Genomic DNA, 23492 nt, shown 5'->3' with positions numbered 1-23492 from the left:
TCTACGAGATGGCGTGAGGCACTGACCATCTGGACATTCCCTTCTTTTCGCACACTTGTATCAATAGAAAAGGAGAAGGGGTTCTTCCAGGGTGCGATGTACAGGAGAGGCTTACCCTGTCGCTGTCCATATTGCCGTCTGTGCTGGTGGTCCCTTCCACCTTGGCAGGCTCAGTGCTCTCCAACATGCTGTACAACTTCCCGGAGCTGGTGGCTGGAGGATTGACCGTGGATCCGGACAGTGCGGGGGGTCCTGCAGAGCAGCCTAACATCGACAAGGAGCCCTGGCGGAGAAACTTGGGTGCGGGCTGGCTGGCAGGAAGGTGGGTGGAGAGACTGGTCGGCACTGGTGGTGCAGGGGGCTTAGTCTGACTGAGAATCTGCAGGGTAACAGATCAGTTATCAAGTATGGGCGTCTGCTCTGCATTTTATTATAGTTCCTTCAACATTAGAAATTATTTTGCAATATCATAATATTCACTTGACACGTTAATCACAGCACAGGAGGCCATTCAGCCCAGCCTGTCTGTGCTAGCTTCAATAGTAATATCCAATTAGCCCCACCCTGCCCTGCTCTTTCCCCATAATCCCATAAATTTAACATATCATTCCAGGAACTAAAATTTCACATTAATTTGCTTCGAAGTCGTGTAACTATATTGCTTTTGGAATGCTCTTGAAATGATATCTTTGGCTACGTACACACACAGAACGGCACACGTGCGCACAGAAAGACAGGCATAGAAAGATACCTGCGCTCACACAAGGTCTGAGTGATACACGTCTGTGTGGAAGAGCCAACTTCAACTGAGTTCGAAACTAACCGCCATTAGTGATAAATATCAGTTGAGCCATGAGTTGGCATCGGCCACAGTACCTGAGTGATGGCTTGAATTGAATCTTGGGCCTTTGCTCGATTGGCCTCCTCCATCTTGAACAGCAGTGCAGTAACTTTAAGTCAAAACACAAGGGAAATGTTCACAATTATATCCGTAAGGCACCAACACCAGTCTCAGGATTAATAACCAGCCCTGGCACGTAATCTGTAATATAACCGCACCAGCAAACGTGCAGCTGTTTACTGGTTGCACTGTGCCACGTGCTGGGTTCTGGACACCCCGAGTATCTTTTCCTTTTCCCTCCCCTAGCTCACGAGTCCCAGTGGGGGGGATGCACTCGGCAAAAGAGCAGACAAAAATTATCTGGATAAAATCTTGAAGAGAAAAGATGTGCAGGTTAAGTGGATTGGCCATGCTAAATTGCCACTTAAGTATCCTGAAATGTGTAGATTGGGGGGATTAGTCGGGCAAATATGTGGGATTATGGGGATAGGGTGGGATGTACTTGGGAGAGTTTTTTTTTTATTCATTCGTGGGACATGGGCCTGCATTTATTGCCCATCCCTGGCTGCCCCTTGGAGGGCAGCTGAGAGTCAACCACATTGCCGAGTCACATGTAGGCCAGACAGGGTAAGAACAGCAGATTTCCTTCCCTAAAGGACATTCGTGAACCAGATAGGTTTTTCCAACAATGGTTTCATGGTCATCACTAGATTCTCAATTCCAGATATTTTTTATTGAATTCAAATTCCACCATCTGCCGTGATGGGATTCGAACCTGGGTCCCCAGAACATGAGCTGAGCTTCTGGATTAATAGTCTTGCAATAATACCACTAGGCCATCACCTCCCCAGTCAGTGCAGACTCAATGGGACGAATGGCCTCCCTTCTGCACTGTAGGGATTTTATGAAACGGGATTAGTGGAAAGAACGGGGAAGTTGGACTAACTGGATGATTCTACCAAACAGCCAGCACCTACATGGGTTGAATGGCCTCCTGCACAATATCATACTATTATTTTGAAAATTTAAAATTCAAGGGACTAGCTATGTCTAACATATGTAGTCTTTTCAAAAATCCGGATGTTTATTGTTGAATGTTTCAGACGCACCGATTTCCTCTGACCTCAGTCTTGAATTCATGTCACAGAATGATATAGTACAGAAGACCGCCAACATCCTGTCCTGGTCCCTTTATGTCGTTGCTATAGTTAAGAAAGTCCAACAAATTTCTCAGAAGACTAAGGAAATTTGGTATGTCAGCTACGACTCTCACCAACTTTTACAGATGCACCACAGAAAGCATTCTTTCTGGTTGTATCACAGCTTGGTATGGGCTCCTGAACTGCCCAAGGCTGCAAGAAACTACAAAAGGTCATGAATGTAGCCAAATCCATCACGCAAACCAGCCTCCCATCCACTGACTCTGTCTACACTTCCCGCTGCCTTGGTAAAGCAGCCAGCATAATTAAGGACCCCACACATCCCAGACATTCTCTCTTCCATCTTCTCCCGTCGGGAAAAAGATACAGAAGTCTGAGGTCACGTACCAACCAACTCAAGAACAGCTTCTTTCCTGCTGCCGTCAGACTTTTGAATGGACCCACCTTGCATTAAGTTGATCTTTCTCTATACCCTAGCTGTGATTGTAACACTACATTCCGCACTCTCTCGTTCCCTTCTCTATGAATGGTATGCTTTGTCTGTAGCGCTGAAGAAACAATTCTTTTCACTGTGTACTAATACATGTGACAATAATAAATCAAATCAAATCAAACCATATGGCCTATCATCTCATGTTGGCTTGTTGAAACAGCTATTCCATTTGTCTCGCTCCCCAGCTATAGAATCTTGAAATAGGAAGGGCATTCTTGCGGGTGTTCAATTGAATTGCTTTTGCCCTTCTCCTGTGTGATATTAGGCAACCTGCAAACACGGGGGAGGCGATAGCCTAGTGGTATTAACGCTAGACTATTAATCCAGAAACTCAGCTAATGTCCTGAGGATCTGGGCTCGAATCCCAGCACGGCAGATGGTTGAATTTGAATTCAATAAAAAATATCTGGAATTAAGAATCTGCTGACGATCATGAAATCCGATTGTTGGAAAAACCCGACTGGTTCCTTTAGGGAAGGAAAGCTGCTGTTCTTACCTGTTCTGGCCTACATGTGACTCCAGAGGCACAGCAATGTGGTTGACTCTTAACTGCCCTCAGGCAACTAGGGATGGGCAATAAATGCTGGCCCAGCCAGTAATTCCCAGGAATGAATTAAAAAAAACACCAAGTTTGGCAACAAAGGCCCAGAAGTGTCATGTTATTACCCACTGGCAGAACGAACTGGACTTGGAGAAATAAAACTACCCAATTGTGAGGCAACTCATCAACAAGAACCTGTTGTAAACTCCGAGCTGGACAAATGTTCGACTAAGGGGATGCTGCTCCTGCCCGAAGGTTTTACTGGAGGAGTCATTCAGCACAGGCAACAACACTTGACAGATGTTGATCTAAGCAGGTACAGGTGCCACGCATGTCCAATCTATGGCTTCTTGCTTATGCACCTACTGTCTGAGCCCTTTTATGTATGGCTTTCAATGCTTTGCACCACAACTGAAATCAGATATTCAGTGACAATGTGTGCGCAATAGCTGGCAAGCTGACTATGATGGTATTCTCCTCCTCACTGCCAACAGTAACAAAGTGTTAACACATTGTTTAACGTTCCTGCAATGGCTGTGAATAAACCCAGGCCTCAGTACCATATTCAACTAAATCTTGGCAGGAGGGGCAAACAGGAGTGTTTGGACTGACCTCACTGTCCTTTATTGCAGGGGATAAATCTGACATGAGTGCACCTTTAAGAGATTTTTTTTTAAAATCAAGATCTCTGCAGCTCTCTTAGTCAGCGTTTCTCAGCTGATGTCATTACAGCACCGGTTTTACTGGCCATATCCTTTCACTGCTTCTTAAATGGGGATTTGTTTAGTTTTACTGCAATGTTTATGACTGTACTGTTAGGAGAAAAACTGGTTGGCAGGTCAGGCAATAGGAGGTTTTTCATTTGCAGTTTAGAGATGCAAGTTTGAGGTTTAGTTTTAGAAGGGGCACCAAGCTGAAAAGAACTCTTTCTCCCTGGTTTTGGTAATTCTGCTGGTTAGCAGAAAGCAAGCTCTTGCCTTTCTGAAGGGGGTGGGGGTGGGGGTGGGGGTGGGGGAGGAAATCGGCTGCTGGTGGGTTGTCTACAGTCCTGGTGTTTTGGGAAGCTGTTCTGACTTCAAACTGTTCTGAGTCTATCCAGAGAACTGGTTTTGATTGGAACAGATTAGACATATTCATTGTACAGGTTAGTTTGTTTCTTGTTCATAATTGATAAAAGTTCTTGTTAATTTTCTTACCATACGTGTTAACTATATTCTTAAAAACTCCCTAGCGGGTCATTTGAGTCATACCTGAAGTGAAACATCTCACGCTCACCCTAACCAAACTCAAGAGGCAAAAACTTATGACTCAGGCAGGCTCCACAAAACACTTTGGAGTTTCTGACCTGAACCAGCCTCACTCATCTCTCCCCAGGTATCAGCTATCAGCTTGAGCAGCCCAGTGAAATTCTACACGAGCCTCTCTATCTAAGGCATGCCACTTGATGGAGGCATTCGGTAGTCACATCTCACCTAAGACTTAAATGACATCCTGAGATAAGGGTTAAAACTCTGATGATGAAAACACTCGCTTTTCTAGCGCTGAGTTGGACCCTCAGCACGAAATATCAAATACAACTAGGAGGATTTATAAACCAAGCTTATGAGCAAAATATTTCCCGACCACCGTTTAGCTCAGTACTGTGTGATTCGTGGCAAAGGCCTCCTCTCCAAGACTGTGTCAAGACGTGACTTACGTGCTAACATTCCTCCACCGGTCTGGAGGTCCCACGACAACGGTTTGCCTGGCACTCTGGGTTTGTCCCCGTTGACCTTTGAAGTGTCGCTGTGCTCCTGATAGTCCTTCTGTTGTTGCGGAGGAGGTGGGGGAGGGGGCTGGTGCTGTGGGGGCTCCTTTGGTATGAAGGCAGCCTCCAGCGGCTGGGGGGCGCTCTCTGAGATCTGGGAGAGCGGGGACAGCCCCGGCTCCACCACATCCTTCGCTGGGCTCGGGAGGGCACCCTTGTCATCGGATTTCTCCGAGGAAGACCATGACAGCTCTTCCTTGATCCTGAACGGACTGGAGTCCTTGCTGCTGCTGCCGCTGTCGGTAGCTACTTTCTTGAGAGCCACTTTGGGCTTGGCTTCCTTCTTCTTCTTGCCAGAGCCCTTTGCCTTGCCGCCGGCCACTTTGGCTTTCTTGGCTGCTGAGCGGGGCTTGGTCGCCGCCTTTACCTTGGGCACCCTCGACGGGATGGCTTTGTTGTCAGAGCTGTCCACTCGATGCCGGCCCTGCTTCGGGTCGTGGCTCTTGTCCTCGGTCTTCATGAACGGGGATCTGCTCTCCCTGTCGCGACTGAACTTCACGCCAATCAAACCTCCCCCCTTCCCGCGATCGTCCTTCATTGAGGCAGCACAGCTCACCCCATCCCGGATCAGAACGGCCACCTTGGACTGCAGTTTCACTTTCCTTGGCACCTGTTGCTTGCTTTCCTTAGGCAGCGACTTGACTTTTTTATCAGACTGGCTCCCGAGCAAATGCTCCTTCCCTTTCTTCTCGGCCTTCAGGCTGTCCACCCCCGCTGCGCCCTTCGGCCCGTCAGCTAGCTTTTTCCTCCGTTTCTCTTTGCCCGACTTCTCGTCCAGGTGAGCTCTTTTCCTGTCCTTAACTTTGACTAGTTTGGAGCCGGGCTCACCTGCCCGGTGGCTTTTCTCATGGCCGCTTCTCCTCTCGTTCTTGCTCCCCTGGCCCTTCTCGGGAACCCTGCCCTCCTGGTGATCCCCAGGCTCCACATCAGAGAAACTGTTCTCAAAACCCAACTCGTCCGAGTCATACAAGGCTTCCCGGTTTGGAGACAACACTGCCACCTCCATGGAATCTTCCTGGTCTTCTAAAGACTCGCCTGGATTCACAGTAATGGTTCTGGTAATTGAGCGAGCTTTGATTAAGATATCGTCATCGTTCAGGTCTTGGATTGAAGGGGGAACCACTATTCTGCTGTCCCGCCTTCCTTTCACAGTCTTCTCATGTTTCTTCTCGTTTGCAGAGTTCCTCTCCCTACTCCTGTCCTTCTCTTTCTCGTTCCTTTCTTTTGACCTTCTGGGGGAAGGGCTGAGTGGTCTCTTCTCCCTCTGCGACCGCTCTTTGGATCTTGACCTGGACCTCGAGTGCCTCCGCTGTTTCACCACCTCCAGCTCCCGATGCTTTTCCTTCTTGCGCCTCTCCTTCCGTGACTTGCTGCTTGAGCGGGAGCGGCGGAACGAGCTGCTCTCCTTTGACTGGGGCAGGCGGTTTTTCCACCTTTCGGCAGAAGCTCTTATTGACCCAATGGCGGAAATGCTGGTGCTGTTGGCTGGTGACCACGATCGAGATCTCCGATGCTCCCTGGAGCGGGTGCGGGACCGGGAAACCTTATGGCGTGATCTGGAACCTGATCTCCTTCGCTCCCAGGATCTGGACCTGGACCTGGACTTTTTGCGATGGATTCGCAATCTGCTTCTGGACCTGGACCTTTTGTGCTCCCGCGACTGGGACCTGGATCGTTTCCGATCCTTGGAGCGAGCCTTTTTGTGCTCCCGCTTGCGTTTTTTCCTGCTGCGGGAGCTGGACTCGGAGTGCGAGCCGGACTGCGTCTTGGACTCTGCGGGCGACCGGGAGTGCTTCGCGTACTTCTCCCTCTGCTGGTTCGACACTTTCCTCCGGGGGTCCGCCTTCTTCCGCCCTCCGTCCGTTGGGTTCTCGCCCAGGTCGATCTGCAGCGCCCCCTCGTCGGAGTCGGCGTGGAGCGAGATAAAGTCGTCTCCTTCAACTCCTCTCAGCCGCTCGAAGATTCTGCCCCGACTGCGGAAGGTCCGGGCCGGACTGAAGTTCTCGTCATCCTGCTGCACAATCTCCCCCTCCTCGATCTCAGAATCTTCGTACTTGTGCGCGTCCTCGGGCCACTTGGAGACGTTGACCGTGAAAACGAGGTTGTCCTTCCTCTCCACGGTACGATGGGACTTGTGATGGTACCTGGAGGCCGAAGCAGACTTGCTCTTGTGCTCTGCCTTTGAATGCAGCCTAGAGTCAGATTTGTCCTTCCGAATTGCCTCCGCCCTCGATCGCTGCCTGGACGCCGACTTGGAAACGACGCGGCTACTGGTCTTTGCCTTTAGCCGACTTTGGGATTCCAGAGCTTCTGCCGGGGCGGAGACGGTTCTTTCGGAGTTCTTCTGATACCGGGCTGCACTTTGCGAATTCGTGCCCGAGTCTTGCTTCCCTGTTTCCGTGGGTCCAGAGGCAGCCTTCCCTTCGAGGGCGGACTCTTTTGACTGCTCACTTTTCCAACGGTCCCCCTCCTGTAAGGAGCAGACCAAGGCCTCCTGCTGAGCAGACTTCAGCGTCTCGCTCTCGATTTGTACCTTACGGTCGGGACTCTGCGTTAAGCCGTAATCGATCCCGGCCGGTGATAACGCCGGCTCCTCCACTTCCAGCATCACGTCGGCAGCTCCTTCCCGAGCCAGTTCGTTCTGGGACCGGACATCTGAGTCAACAGATTCGGTTTCCTGTTGCGAGATGGAGTCAAGCTGGACGTCGATCTGCAATTTAGAATCACTTCCAAACTCGTTCTCCATCGAGGAGCTTAGCCCCTGAGCGAAGCCAGTCTGGGATTCAGCTTCCAAATCTCGGTATTCCGGAGAGCTGTAAAGGTCAGGTTCCATGCTGGACTTGACCATGTCCGCACAGTCAATCTGCAACTCCACATCTGACAGCACACATGCCACTGATTCAGGCGACTGATCTTCCTCGTACTCGGGGCTCATGCAATCCTCCTCCTCCGTCATTCCTGCGTCGCTCACAATTTTCAACTCACCCTCAGAATCATCGCCCAACGGACTCAAATTGTTGGAGCTGGCGACGGAACCCGTGGGGTCGAAGGGGTCGTATTTCTCCTCCTCCTCCTCGGGCTCCTCCTCCTCCTCCTCCTCAGCCCGGTCCTTCGGAGAGTAGTTGCCACCGGTGAACTCGCCGTTGATGTTCCCCTCGTCGGTCGGGCTAAACGGGTCGTAGGTGTCGGGTCCCAGTCGAGCGCTGGCGCAGCTGATCCGATTCGTCACGTTCTGCTGGCAGGAGACGGAGCTGGACTCGGCCTTCTCGGGGCATGTTTGAGACACACTGGACGAGCTCGGTTGGTTCCCTGAGTTGGAGCATCCGCCTCCATTCAGTGGTCTTTGCTGACCGTTCGAGATGCCACTGCCATTCCCAAGGACCAGACCCCAGTTGGCTCCGTCCGAAGGACGCAAGCCCCGAGTGTCACCCACCAGCCTTCTTAAGGGTGAATCTGCTGACTCTTGTTGACTGGTATGCAAATTCTCAAGCACCCCAAGGCCACTGCCCCTCTGAGACAGACGGCTGTCCAATGGATCCAACTTTCTCTTCATTGCCAAGTCTCTATCCAGGGAGAAAACTGGTGCTTTAGTCCCCGGCTCGCCACCCATCTCTGTCCTTAGCTCTGTGCTTCTCGTTCTCGAGACCCCCAGTGTATCAGTTTCCTCTAGGTTACCCATGTCCCTCAACAAGCCCTGCCTCAAACAGTCCAAGGATGCTAGTGACAAGAGGTACGGATCCAATAAACTCAATCCATCGCTTGTCTTTTTAACACCGTGGGACTCCCCGGGTTGGTTTCCATTGTCTCTTACGCTGGACAGGCCATCACTGCATAAGCAATCTCTGTAAGGTGCAGCTTCTCCCAAGATGGTGTGAAAGGGTACCCTCTGTGATGAAGACGGAAGGCCAGCAGACACTGCAAGGAGGAGAAACACAGAAATTGTAATACCAAGTTGTCACTGACTCATGCTGCCATATCTTTACCCTTTGTGTGATCCCTTTCTCCTCTAATTCTCTCCGGTGGACGTTAATTTCTACGTGTTTACAACTATATGCCCAGCCCTTTAACCAAGCAGCTAGACTTCACATGTGAACCCAAGCAGTGAATGTCAAGCTTTTGGACAGCACTGGAGCCAAGCGTAATTCTATCCTCACCAGATGCTCCTGGATTCCCTCGAAAGTAACCTACCAAACCCAGGAATCTTTGAAGCCAGTTAAAAATCTCTTGACTAATGTTACGTTAAAGTTTGAAACCAAAAGAGAAAACGCTGGAAAATCTCAGCAGGTCTGGCAGCATCTGTAAGGAGAGAAAAGAGCTTTGACAAAAGGTCATCTAGACTCGAAACGTCAGCTCTTTTCTCTTCTTACAGATGCTGACCAGCTTCCCATCCATTGACTCAGTCTACAGTTCCGTCTGCCTCGGCAAAGCAGCCAGCATAATTAAAAATCCCACGCATCCCGGATATCCTCTCTTCCACCTTCTTTCTTCGGGAATACATAAGTCTGGACTCACGTACCAATCAACCAACTCAAGAACAGCTTCTTCCCTGTTGCTGTCAGACTTTTGAATGGACTTACCTAGCACTAAATTGATCTTTCTCTACACCATTCTGCACTCTCTTGTTTGCTTCTCTATGAATGGTATGCTTTATCTGTATAGCATGCAAGAAACAATATTTTTCACTGTATGATAATACATGTGACAATAATAAATCAAATCAAACCGGCTGAGATTTTCCAGCATCTTCTCTTTTGGTTTCAGATTCCAGCACCCGCAGTAATTTGCTTTTATTAAGTTTATTTATTAATGTCACAAGTAGGCTTACCATTCACACTGCAATGAAGTTACTGTGGAAATTCCTTAGTCGCCACACTCTGGTGCCCGTTCAGGTACAATGAGGGAGAATTTAGCTCGGTCAATGCACCCTAAACAGTACGTCTTTGTGGGAGGAAACCGGGACACCCGGAGGAAACTCACGCAGACATGGGGAGAACAGACAATGACCCAAGCTGAGAATTGAACCTGGGTCCCTGGCGCTGTGAGGCAGCAGTGCTAATCGCTGTGCCACTCTGAGAAACAGCCAACTCTGCGAAGAGTAAGAGTTGAACAAAGTCTTTCAGGAAGAATAGAGACCTGACTTCTGGTATATTATTATAAAGGGGAATAATATTAAATACATTCCTTTTTACATAAGTTTCCAGAATAGCCCTATGCTTCACAGGAACACTGCTGGCACAGAAACTAGCCTTTACGTACACAGGCAGTAACAGCCCTGTGGAGCCGATTCATTTGCACAGTGTAGTCTTCGATGTACAAATAAAAACTTGACAGATCACACTGAGGAAAAATTTCTTCACCCAGAGGGTGGTGAATGTGTGGAATTCACTCCCACAGAAAGTAACTGAGGCCAAAACGTTGTGAGATTTCAAGAAATTAGATATAGCTCTTGGAGTTAAAGGGATCAAGGGATACGGGGGGGGAGGGGGGGGAAATCAGGATATTGAATTCGATGATCAGCCATGATCAAACTGAACGGTGGAGCAGGCTCGAAGGGCCAAATGGCCTCCACCTGCTTCTAATTTCTATGAATGACACATGAAAACCGTGGCATGGTTGAGGCAAATAGCACAGACGCCCTCAATGGGAGACTAGAGAAAGGATTTGAAGGGCATACTCAGCAGAGATGATGTAGGCTGGGGAGACAGTGCTAGCCTGGACCAGCGGGCTGTATGGCCTATTTCTGTGCTGTAAATTCCATGTATTGTAATTTTGAACACCTCCCACCACCAATATGACAGTGCAGCAACTAATTCAGTTTAAGTTTATTTATTTGTGTCACAAGTAGGCTTACATTAACACTGCAATGAAGTTATTGTGAAAATCTCCTAGTCGTCACACACTGGCACCTGTTCGGGTACACTGAGGGAGAATTTAGCACGGCCAATGCACCCTAACCAGCACATCTTTCAGACTGTGGGGAGGAAACTAGAGCACCCAGAGGAAACCCACACAGACACGGGGAGAACGTGCACAGTCCACACAGACAGTGACCCAAGCCAGGAATCGAACCCAGGTCCCTGGTGCTTTGGGGCAGTAGCGCTAACCAATGCACCGTGTCACCCCTAATTCACTAAATGCTTATCAGCCACATTCATGGACAGGAGTGGGTGACGGGTGCAGCACATCTTGCAGATAGAATCACAGAATCCCAACAGTGCAGAAGGAGGCCATTTGACCCATCGAGACAGCACTGACCACAATCCTACCCAGGTTCTATTCCCATAACCCCCATATATTTAATGCCCCCAACACTAGGGTCAATTTAGCATGGCCAATCAACCTAACCTGCACATCTTTGGAGAGTGGGAGGAGCACCTGGAAGAAACCCATGCAGACACAGGGAGAATGTGCAAACTCCACACAGTGGCCCGAGGCTGGAATTAAACCCAGGTCCCTGGCGCTGTTAGACAGCAGTGCTAACCACTGTGCCGCCACCGATCTACCACACTGCCACAACTCAAGAGTGAGGTGAACAAATGGTGGAGGCCACGTCTTCCGAATTGGTGCCTTCAGGGAGGCAGTGGTGAGAAAGTAAAGCAAAGTATTTCCCCACCTGACTTCTTGTATCTCCAGGCTCGGTCTTTCTTCAGAGTAAACCCTTGGTGACGTACAACGCGGATGCCAAGACTAGAAATGCCATCTTCTTGCAGGTCGCTGGTGGCCTCTGTGCTTTCTGGCTCCAACCTGCTGCTGGGAGAGACACCAATGCAGTGATTAAAGGAACGGAACTCCCTGGACTCCGACTGCAGCCGAACTCAACCACACAGAAACGAATACCATCAACACAATGGACCAAATTCATCCACAGCAGAAGAACTCTTGACCTCTCGTCATGTTGCCCGCTGAAAAATGATGCGTATAATTTCCCTAATGGTGGGATGGATTGGGCAACCCCCAGGGTGGGAATGGACAGAGGTTCAGGGCAGTTACGCAGAGATGGGAGGTGGCCATTCAGTCCCGCAGCTATATTCTGCTATCCCATTTCATCTGTACTTTAATGCTACCTACTGACTGAGATTGCGAAAAGCTCGGCACTGGCTCAATAAAAATTGATCAATCCCAGCTTTGAAATTTTCAACTGATCCCCAGGATCGACAGCTCTTTGGGTGGGGGGTGGGTGGTGGTGAAGGGGGTGGTAGGGGGGTGGATTTCCGCAACCCTTGTGTGAAGAGGTGCTTCCTGACGTCACTCCAAAATGGCCTGGTTTCAATTTTAAGTTTCCGCCCCTTTGTTCTGGAAAATCCCACCAGAGGGAACAGTGTCTCTCTCTATCCAGTCTATCACCTGTTTTAATCATCTTACAGCGTGGTGACATTTTTCCAATTTTCACATTCACTCATCTAAAGGTCTCTGAGTGAAACAGTCAGTCCCTCTCATGAAGTAGGAACGTGTCCTGGAGTGGGGCATTCTAGGATGAGAGGTTCATAGACTACGGATAAGGGGTAGCAAATTTAAAACAGAGTTGAGGAGAAACTACTTCACCCAAAGTGTTGTGAATCTGTGGAATTCGCTGCCCTGAAGTACGGTGGATGCTGGGACAATGAGTCAATTTGAGGAGGAGTTGGACTGATTTTTAATTGGTAATGGGTTGAAGGGTTATGGGGAGAAGGCAGAAAAATGGGAATGAGGGGTATAATCAGCCACGATCAAATGGTGGGGTGGACTTGATGGGCTGAATGGCCTAGATCTGCTCCTATATCTTATGAACTTATGTTGTGTGTTCAAATCCTCTGTGGCTTCTCCACCCACACCCTCCCCCCTCACTATCTCTGTAATCTTTTCCAGCCCTACCACACTCTGAGATAACTCTGCTCCTCTAACTCTGGCCTCTGGTGTGTTCTCGGTTTGGCAGCCATGCTTTCAACTTCCTTGATCTTAAGCACTTTACTTCTCTTCCCTCCTCGGGGACGCATCTTAAACTTACCTCTTCCACCTGTGCGAATATTTCCTTATGCAGTTCCTGTAAACACCTTGGGACGTTTTACCATGTTAAAAGGTGCTGTACAATAATGCAATTGTTGCAGCTGGAACTTACTGGATAGCATGCTCAAAAAAGGTTGGGAATTCAACAACATAGGGTAGCACGGTGGGTTAGTAATGCTGCCTCACAGTGCCAGGGAACCGGGTTCGATTCCCGGCTTGTGTCACTGTCTGTCTGCGTGGAGTCTGCACGTTCTTCCCGTGTCTGCGTGGGTTTCCTCTGGGTGCTCCAGTTTCCTTTCACAGTCCGAAAGACGTGCTGGTTAGGTGCATTGACTGTGCTACTTCTCCCTCAGTGTTCCCAAACAGGCAATGGAGGTGTGGCTACTAGGGGATTTTCACAGTAACTTTATTGCAGTGTTAACGTAATCCTACTTGTGACACTAATAAATAAAGTTTAAAGTCACCAAGTTGGGAAACTTCCGCACAAAATCCTAGTCCGATATTGACAGCACGGCACTGTCAGGAATGCCACTTTCACAAGGGACATTAAAGTTTATTTATTAGTCACGAGTAGGCTTACATTAACACTGCAATGAAGTTACTGTGAAAATTTCCTAGTCACCACACTCCAGCGCCTGTTCAGGTACACTAAGGGAGAATTTAGCATGGCCAGTGCACCTAACCAGCAGGTCTTTCAAATTGTGAGAGGAAACCAGAGCGCCCGGAGGAAACCCACGCAGACACAGGAGAAAGTGCAAACTCCGCACAGACAGTGATTCAAGCCAGGAATTGAACCTGGGTCCCAGACACTGTGAGGCAGCAGTGCTAACCACTGTGAGCTGCTCTCCCAGTTGGGCAACAGGATCCCAAGGCCACTGGACACCTGAAGGACAGGGCTGCCTCCTTACCGAAAATTCAAAAAAAGACAGTCTGGTCATTATCTCATTGCTGCTTGTGGGATCTTGCGGCGTATGAACTCTCTGCTTTCACCCCCTTCCATTACAACAGTGACGACACACAATAAGTGCCCGAGAAACACTTTGGAACAACCTGAAGTCGTGAAAGACAATGCAAGTTTCTTCTTTAGCTAGTGACCCCAAGATACAGAAAGTGCTGGAAAAATTTAACAGGTTTGGCAGCATGTGCGGAGAGAAGGATAGAGTTATTGATCGAGTCCCCACGAATCTTCTTTCGAAGATTCATATTGCACTTGAAAGATTAACTCCTGATTTTCTCTCTCCACACATACTGCTGGAGTTTTTTTCCAGTATTTTCTGTTTCGATTTCAGATTTCCAGGGTCCGCACCACCTTGCTTTTAATCTAAACCAAAAACAGCACTTACACACGAGTGAAGGAAGAAGGCAGCAGCATGCAACTGAGCAACAAAGAGAGAAAGAAAAGTTATCCTTACAAATAAGATGCCCCAAGATGCGCAATGGGCTCGGGCACTGGATTCAGTCGAGTGCGGAAAGTGGCTCCATACGTGGATCCGATGTGTTGCAGCGCGCTGGTGAGATGGGACAGTAAAACAGACACCACTTCCTTCTCCTTCAAAGGAACAACAACAATAAAGGGATGGTCAGTCTACGGCAGAATCAGACAGCAACTGTTCATTCAAACACATTAAATATTAGCTCCTAGAACATACACTTTTGGGACCCAATCGATGAATAACTTGAGACATGGTGTACGGGGAAGCGCAGCTTAGGGGGAAAAACAGGGTTTTTTTTATTCATTTGTGGGACATCGGTGTTGCTGGCTGGCCTGCATTTATTACCCATCCCTAATTACCCGAAGGCAGTTGAGAGTCACCCACATTGCTGTGGCTCTGGAGTCACATGTAGACCAGACCAGGTGAAGCAGGTTTCCTTCCCTAAAGGGACATTAGTGATGGGTTTTTCCAACAATCGTTTCTTGGTCTCATAGGTTCTTAATTCCAGATTTTATTTTTATTACTGAATTCAAATTCCATCATCTGCCGTGGTGGGATTCGAACCCAGGTCCCCAGAACATTAGACTACTAATCCAAAAACTCGGCTAGTGATAATACCACTTGGCCATCACCTTCCTTAGGAGGCTTTGGAACTATGGTTCCCCAATTCCCAACACTGGGGACTTTTCCTCACCTCATGTCTGCATCTGTAGGTTCATTGATAGAGACTGATCACTAAGATTGGTCATCATAGAATCCCCATAGTGCATAAGGGGCCATCAAGTCCACACCAACTCTGACAGAATATCTCACCAATAACCTCTCTCCTCCTCTATCTCTATAACCCCACACATTTCCCATGGCTAATCCAATTAACCTACACATTTTGGGACACGAAGGTGTAATTTAGCATGGCCAATCTACCTAAACTGCACATCTTTGGACACTAAGAGGCAATTTAACATGGCCAATCCCTCTAACCTGCACTTCTTTGGAAAATAAGGAGTAATTGAGCATGGCCAATCCACCTAACCTACACATCTTTCGAGTGTGGGAGGAAGCTGGAGCACCCGGAGGAAACCCATGCAGACACAAGGAGAACATGCGAACTCCACACAGTCACCCAACACCGGAATCGAACCTGGGATCCCGTGGGACAGCACTGCTAACCACTGTGCCACCATACTGCTCAATAACTCTACCATTGTATCAAATGATGGGCAGAATGGGTGAAGGTGAAAGAGATGGTCCAACAATCCCTATGTTTCTAGGATGTGACCGTCTGTTCAGAAATCTTACCGGATTCCCGCTTCTGGCTGCACCATGAAGACTGGCCACTGCTACGTCTGGTGAGCTCCTAGTGATGGAATTTGAACCCGCTGGCGTACACGTCTTCCTCCTCCTAATCTGTTTCTGCTTTCTGGAGTCTAGGGAAAGAAGAGCCACAAATAAAATCAAACTGCAAGGCGGGGAGTTATTCGGTCCATTTTGTCCATGCTGGCTCTTTGCAAGAGCTGCCAGTTAGTTTACTGCTCTGCTGTCACAGCCCGGCAAACTGTCCCTTTTCAGGCAGAAGTGCAACTCTCCTTTGAGTGAACAAAGCCCAATCCATCACGCAAACCAGCCTCCCATTCACTGACCCCGTCTACACTTCCAACCGCCTCGGGAAAAGCAGCCAGCATATACAAGAACTCCACGCACCCTGGACGTTCTTTCTTCCACCTTCTTCCGTCGGGAAAAAGATGCAAAAATCTGAGGTCACGTACCAACCGACTCAAGAACAGTTTCTTCCCTGCTGTTGTCAGACTTTTGAATGGACCTACGTTGTATTAAATTGATCTTTCTCTACACCCTAGCTATGACTTCTGCACACTCTCCTTTCCTTCCCTATGTAAGGTATAGTACAACAAATATCTCACAAATGATTTTCACGCAATTCAATAAAGATTCACATTTGAAACACAGAATCCCTACAGTGCAGGAGGAGACCATTTGGTCCATTGAGTCTGCACTGACCACAAACCCATCCAGTCCCTATCCCTGCTTAGTTACCCTGCAATCCCTATAACCCATCACATCCCGGGACACTAAGGGTTAAATGTGGCATGTCTGATCCACCTAACCTGCCCATCTTTGGAGTGTGGAAGGAAACTGGAGCACCCAGAGGCATACTAGGGTGGCACTGTGATTAACACTGTTGCCTCACAGCAGCAACGCAGGTTAACTTCCATCCTTAATGTTTAAAGTTTATTTATTAGTGTCACAAGTAAGGCTTACATTAACACTGCAATGAGTTAAAATGAAAATCCCCGAGTTGCCACACTTCAGCGCCTGTCGGGTACACTAAGGGAGAATTTAGCATGGCCAATGCCACCTAACCAGCGTGTCTTTTGGACTGTGGGAGGAAACTGGAGCACCCAGAGGAAACCCATGCAGACATGGGAAGAATGTGCAGACTCTGCAGACAGAAGTCGGGAATCGAACTGGGGTCCCTGGAACTGTGAGGGAGAATGCCACTTTGGGTCTGCAATATAAATGGGACATGTGTTATAGTTACAGCTGTAGAACCACAGTTTTGCACTGTGTAACCACGTGTGTGTGTGTATATCCAGCACGCGTGACACTGTAAACCTCTAATAAACCAACACAACTCTTGTGTGATTACCTGGAGTCCACTGAAGAATGATTGGAGTGTGACACGTCCACACAGTGTTAACTTGACAGCACTCAGCAGAACAAGTACGGCCACTGTCCTCTCTGACAATCAGGGTGGCAGTGAGCACAAACCAAACTTTCTTTGAGTGAATGAACCCCAGTCCATCACTCAAAACAGTCTCCCATCCACTGACTCCATCTACACTTCCCGCTGCCTTGGAAAAGCAGCCAGTATAATCAAGGACCTCATGCACCCTGGACATTCTCTCTTCCACCTTCTTCCATCAGGAAAAAGATACAAAAGTCTAAGGTCACGTACCAACCAGTAATGGTAGAGCAATTAAAGAAAGGTAATTAAATACTGGCCTTTCCTGCGAATCACATCTCAAGCAAATGAGAAAAAAGCAGCAGGTGCAAATTGAGGTCACAAGAAAGAACTTACACACACGTGAGCAACAAGTTAAAATTTACAGGTTTCGCCGATGCTTCACGGGTGCCAATATCGACCTCAATCGATGATAAATTATATTTGTTTTGTTATTCCTGCTAGATTTACCTTTGTGTGGTAGCTACGTCGGCAGCTGCACACTCTCCCACTAGAATCATAGATTCCCTTCAGTGCAGAAGGAGACCATTTGGCCCATTGAGTCTGCACTGATTTTCCAAGAGAAGCTCACCCTATCCCTGTAACTCCATGTATTTACCCCACTAATCCCCCTAACCAGCGCATCTTGGGACAGTAAGGGGCAATTTAACACGGCCAATTCATCTACCCTGTGCCACCATGTCGCTTATGAAGTTTCATAAGTTTAAATTTTAAAGCTAAAGTTTATTTATTAGTGTCACAAGTAGGCTTACATTAACACTGCAATGAAGTTACAGTGAAAATTCCCCAGTCGCCACACTCTGGTGCCTGCTTGGGTACACTGAGGGAGAATTTAGCACAGCCAATGCACCTAACCATCATGTCTTTTGGACTGTGGGAGGAAACTGGAGCACCTGGAGGAAACCCATGCAGAAACAGGGAGAACATGCAAACTCACAGAAGTGACCCAAGCTCCAAATCGAATCCAGGTCCCTGGCGCTGTGAAGCAGCAGTGCTAACCACTGTGGCACTGTGCAGGACCCAAACCTATTCTTGCAGCCTCACTCACGCACACTGCAGAAATCTCACCTTACAGTAGAACAAGGTGAGGCTATTCAACCCTTCGAGTCCGTTCCACCATTCTAACAGATCCTGTCTGGCCTCTGCACCCATCACTCCATTCCCTTTTGTGTCTTCACACAACAAAAATCTAATGATCCACTATCCACGGCTTTTTGTGCGGGAGACTTTCACCCTTTGAGTGAAGCATTTACTGCTTTTCCACTCTGGACAGCCTCCCTCTAACAAATGAGATCATAGTGACCTGCTAAATCTGATCATAGATTGAATTTTAGTTGCATTCGTGCTCACTTGAGCTCTGTGGAAAGTGAAACATACCTCGCTGACATGTCTTCACACAGTCGTTTGGTTCTCGAGTGGCCACATTCAAACCTCTTAAGTGCTGCAGAGTGTTCTATGAAATAAGTCAAGAGTTTCTGGTCAATGCGGGTTGGCGTGACAGAGAGTCAGCTCTTTTTGCTGTTGTCCATGGCTGCTGTTGTCTCTGACTCAATAGGTGACATCCTGTACTCTGCTATCACTCTCACCTCCTTTCCAGCTCCACGTCACAATATAATAGTTACTTCAAACATGACTACATTACCATGACTGACAACAAACGATGACGGGTTAGCTACTGGGCCAGTGTCAGCCGCAGCTCACTGAGTCCCACTCTCACTCGAGGCCAGAAGGTTGTGGCTTTAATCTCTCTCCAGGGACCTGAGTTCAAAGTCTAGGCTGGCAATTCTGAAGAATGGAGAGTGTGTTTACACTGTGTTGTCTTTCATAGAATCAGAGAACCCCTACTGTGCACAAGGAAGTCATTTGGCCCATCGAGCCTGCTCAATCCCCATAACCTCACATATTTACCCTGATAATCCCTGACATTAAGGGACAATTTAGCCTTCCACCTAACCTAACATCTTTGGACACTAAGGGGCAGTTTAGGATAGCCAATCCCCCTAATCTGCACATATTTGTATACTAAAAGGGCAATTTAGCATGGCCAAGGCACCTAATCTGCACATCTGTAGGAAGAAACTGGAGCACCGGAGGAAACCTGCACAGACACTGGGAGAATGTGCAAACTCCACAGTCACCCAAGGTCGGAATCGAACCCAGGTCCCTGGTGCTTTGAGGCAGCAGTGCTAACCAGTGTGTCACCCACAGATGAGATTTGAAACCAAGACCCCCTTCTGCCCTATCAAGTGGATTTAAAAAACGCTAAGGCACTTTTGATATTCATCCTTCAGCTAACACGCAGAACAGATCACGAGGACACTGTCTCACGTGGGAACGTGCTGTGTGCATACTGGCTGCTGCATTTCCTACATTCTAGTAGCACCTAACTTCAGAAACCACTTCACCAGCTGTGAAGTTCTCAGGGGCATCCTGAGGTTGCGAAAGGTGAAGCAGACTCCACAAACATCCTTGAGATAAGTTGTTTTCCTGATGTTAACTGAGTTTAAACATTGTCTGGGACACTGGGATGTACAGCCCCAATGTTCCTTTGAAGTAGTGATACGGGGACCTGATGGGGGAATAGTATAGAATTCTTGGCATGAGGCCTTTCATTTTAGTTTAACCATAATAAATAGACTAAGTTAAGGCAATTATAATATGCCATATTATGTGCCTGGAACCATATATGCAAAGGTATTATAAATTGTAAAGGTTTTATAAACTGCATATTCACAAATTAACCAAATATTATAAGCTTGAACTGTATTTTCAACCCTGTATCGTGCCCCTTGGCCAACTATAATAATTTTGCTTAGAAATATTAGGTCAGAGAGCACAGTCAACCCTCAATGACTGTCTCTCTCTCTCTCCTGATGCATGCATTAGCAAATAATTTCCTTTTCGTTCTTTAAATATATGCTGTCTTTCGCAGTTTATGCATCGGTTGAGTGAGGTTCAACGAACACAGGACACCCCAAGGGAAACACCCTTCAGAAAATACCTTTTACAAGACTCGATAATCTCACTGAGCTGAGAACGCATTACCAAGTACAAATCAGAAATTGAATACCAGGCCTGTGGCTCACTGTAAACTCTGTGAACTGTTCTACTCTGCTAGCAGGAAGATCCGTATTGCTGGCTTGCTGCACAATGTTACAATGGCAAGCGTTACCTTGACTTGCTGGGCGCACGGTGAGGCGCTGCAGTTAGCCTGTGTCGAAGTGTTGCACTCTGCCCATTTATTGTGTGGGCTCCCCCGCAGTGGCTGCAGGATCAGCCGTGCATGTTCAGCACCTGCAACACATGGAAACAAAGCCACATTTTAAAATAACATCTAGCAGAAGGGGAACGCGACAATGATCATCTTGCGAGAAAGAGGAGAAGGCCTAGTGGTATTATCGCCAGACTATTAATCCAGAAACTCAGCTAATGTTCTGGGGACCCGGATTCGAATCCCACCACGGCAGATCATAGAATCACAGAGTCCCTACAGTGCAGACGAAGGCCATTCGGTCCATCAAGCCTGCACTGATAATCCCACCCAGCCCCCATCTCGACTACCCCATGTATTTATCCTGCTGGTCCCCCTGACACTAAGGGGCAATTTAGCATAGCAATCCACCTAACCTGCACATCTTTGGACAGTAAGGGGTAATTTAGCAGGCCGATCCACCTAAACCTGCACCTCCATAGACTGTGGGAGGAAACCTGAACACCTGGAGGAAACCCATGCAAACTCCGCACAGGCACCCGAGGCTGGATTTGAACCTGGGTCCCTGGCGCTGTGAACCAGCAGTGCGAATCACTGTGCGAAAAAAAAAATGGTGGAATTTGAGCTCAATACAAAAAAAATCTGGAATTAAGAATCTACTGATGACCATGAAACCATTGTCGGAAAAACCCACCTGGTTCACTAATGTCCTTTAGGGAAGGAGATCTGTCGTCCTTACCCAATCCGGCCTACACGTGACTCCAGGGCTACAACAATGTGGTTGACTATCAACTGCCCTCTGAAATGGCCAAGCAAGTCACTCAGTTGTATTAAAGTTTCAAGAAGGCAGCTCCAAACATCTTCTCAACAGTTACTAGGGACGGGCAGTGAATGCTGGCCAGCCAGCAATGCCCATGTCCCACCGAAAAAAAAACAACTAATAAAGAGATGGCTCATTTCTCTCATTTCTGTTGAAAACAGGTCAGGGAACAAATGTCTGGTAAATACGAAAGCAAAAAGTGCTGTGAGCAGTTCTGGCACGGCACCTTCAGGACATATTGTCCTGGAGAGAATGCAGCATAGATTTTCCGGAATGATAGCAGGACTCCCAAGAGTTAAATCACATGAGGAGATTAACACAAACTGGCATTCGGAAGATTAAGGAGAGATTTGATCAAAGTTTTAAGCTATTAAGGAGAACTGATAGGGTAGTTAGAGAGAAATTATTTCCGCTTGTTGAGGAATCTAAGATTAGGGAATAAAAATTCAGATCTTTCAGCAAGGACGATGGGCATCAGAAAGTCTGTTCCAAAAACGACGTCTGATTTTGGGCCAATTGTTAATTTTAAACCTGCGATGGATAGATTTCTGTTAATCAAAGGCATTAAAAGATACAGGGCAAAGGCAGGTTTTTTAAAAATGTTCATTTGTGGGCCATGGACATCGCTGGCTAGTAAACTGGAGTTTACTATCAAATAAATCGGTTGGACTTAAACTGGTGTTGTCAGACTTCTTACTGTGTTTACCCCAGTCCAACGCCAGCATCTCCACATGGTCGCTGGCTGGCCAGCATTTATTGCCCATCCCTAGTTGCCCCTTGAGAAGGTGGTGCTGAGCTGCCTTCTTGAATCGCGGCAGTCCATGTGCTGTGGGTTGACCCACAATGCTGTTAGGGAGAGAATTCCAGGATTTTGACCTAGCGACTGTGAAGGAACAGCCAAAATATTTCCAAGCCAGGATGGTGAGTAGATTGGAGGGGAACTTGCAGGTGGTGGTGTTCCCATTGCATCTGCTGCCCTTGTCCTTCTAGACGGAAGTGGTCGTGGGTTTGGAAGGTGCTATTTAAGGATCTTTAGTGAATTGCTGCAGTGTATCTTGTAGATGGTACACACAGCTACAACTGAGCATTGTTGTTGAGGGAGTGGGTGTTTGTGGATGTGATGCCAATCAAGCGGGGCTGCTTTGTCCTGGATGGTGTCAAGCTTCTCGAGTGTTGTTGGAGCTGCACTCATCCAGGCAAGTGGGGAGTATTCCATCACACTCCTGACTTGTGTTTTTGGGGTTCGGCCTTGGGGAGTCAGGAGGTGAGTTACTCGCTGCAGTATTCCTAGTTTCAGACCTGCTCTGGTAGCCACTGTGTTTATATAGTGAGTCCAATTGAGTTTCTGGTCAATGGTAACCCCAAGGATATTGACAGTGGGGGAATTCACTGATGGCAACACTGATATATGGAGTTAGATTACAGATTATCCACAACCTCACTGAATGGCAGTGGATCAGGCTCGAGGGACTAAATCTTTTCCAACTCTACCTTCGTAATCTTAAAGACCTCTGCTATCAACTTTCAGTTTAATACTGGCAAACAATGACAGCACATGTTTAAATAATATTTTAATCTTTACATTTTATAATTATTGCACTAAAATCTTCAAACTGTTCTTGAAGATTGAGTAGTCATATCCCAGTAAATACTGGCCAGTATTCATCCCAATAAATATTTTATTTATTCTCAGAACCTGAGCTTCTCTGGTATTTAAAGATTAATCTCAGTAGGGACTGCCCAGTGGCATGACAGCCCATGGTCTGTTAATACATGGCTCCACATGAACTGTGTATGGTCTATGTACTTTAGCAGAGAACAACAAAGCTAGAAATCTAACTGTACACTAGCACACACAGGCAACTCTCTCCCACAAACAGCATTAACAGGTGCCTCCGAGCAGACGCCTCCTCTGTCCTCTCAGTTTTGCTGTAAGGTTCAAGGGAAGGCAGAAGGAATGTAGTGAAAGCAAATTACTGCGGATGCTGGAATCTGAAACGGAAAGAGAAAATGCTGGAAAATCTCAGCAAGTCTGGCAGCATCTGTAACAGTTCTGACAAAGGGTCTTCTGGACTCGAAACATCAGCTCTTTGCGCTCTTTACAGATGCTGCCAGACCTGCTGAGATTTTCCAGCATTTTCTCTGAAGGAAAATAATCACAATTCACGAACACAGCAAGAGCATTCTTGCCACAGTCAATGTTTCTTAAAAAGTCTTTTAGTAGTCTCAGCAAGGCAAGGGATGTTGTTTTTAAACTAAACACTTGCAGTGTACCCAGGTCAGTGAAGCATGGGAGAAGCTCCCACAACCTACACAAACCCCAGAGGAGTGGCCAATACCATGTGATGTGACAGTTACCCACTTCTCTCACTAGATTGCATGTGAATGATAGAATATAGAGCCCCAGATGCAGAAGGTGGTCATTTGGCCCATCAGGTTTGC

At 47.6% G+C, this 23492-nt stretch overlaps 1 protein-coding gene across 5 annotated transcripts in view; it reads right to left on the bottom strand.

Moving 5' to 3' along the window:
* Window positions 1-23492, bottom strand: part of scaf1 (SR-related CTD-associated factor 1) — a 41349-nt gene that overhangs the window by 4005 nt on the left and 13852 nt on the right. For 4 of the 5 annotated variants that reach the window (XM_080217419.1, XM_080217421.1, XM_080217420.1 and 1 more), the window contains exons 3-10: window positions 20192-20313; window positions 18397-18472; window positions 15558-15685; window positions 14238-14374; window positions 11456-11592; window positions 4732-8757; window positions 877-950; window positions 116-379 (exon numbers count right to left, since the gene is read on the bottom strand). In XM_080217419.1, coding sequence (XP_080073545.1) covers window positions 116-379; window positions 877-950; window positions 4732-8757; window positions 11456-11592; window positions 14238-14374; window positions 15558-15685; window positions 18397-18472; window positions 20192-20313 — 4964 coding nt within the window. The remainder of the gene's footprint in view (window positions 1-115; window positions 380-876; window positions 951-4731; window positions 8758-11455; window positions 11593-14237; window positions 14375-15557; window positions 15686-18396; window positions 18473-20191; window positions 20314-23492) is intronic. The other variant, XM_080217424.1, reaches the window with a different exon arrangement.

This window comes from Carcharhinus amblyrhynchos, chromosome 35 (genome assembly GCF_965287045.1).
Source record: "Carcharhinus amblyrhynchos chromosome 35, sCarAmb.v2.hapA, whole genome shotgun sequence".
Taxonomy (NCBI): domain Eukaryota; kingdom Metazoa; phylum Chordata; class Chondrichthyes; order Carcharhiniformes; family Carcharhinidae; genus Carcharhinus; species Carcharhinus amblyrhynchos.
The sequence above is the reverse complement of the archived record's forward strand: the minus strand, read 5'-3'. Positions and strand labels throughout refer to the sequence as shown.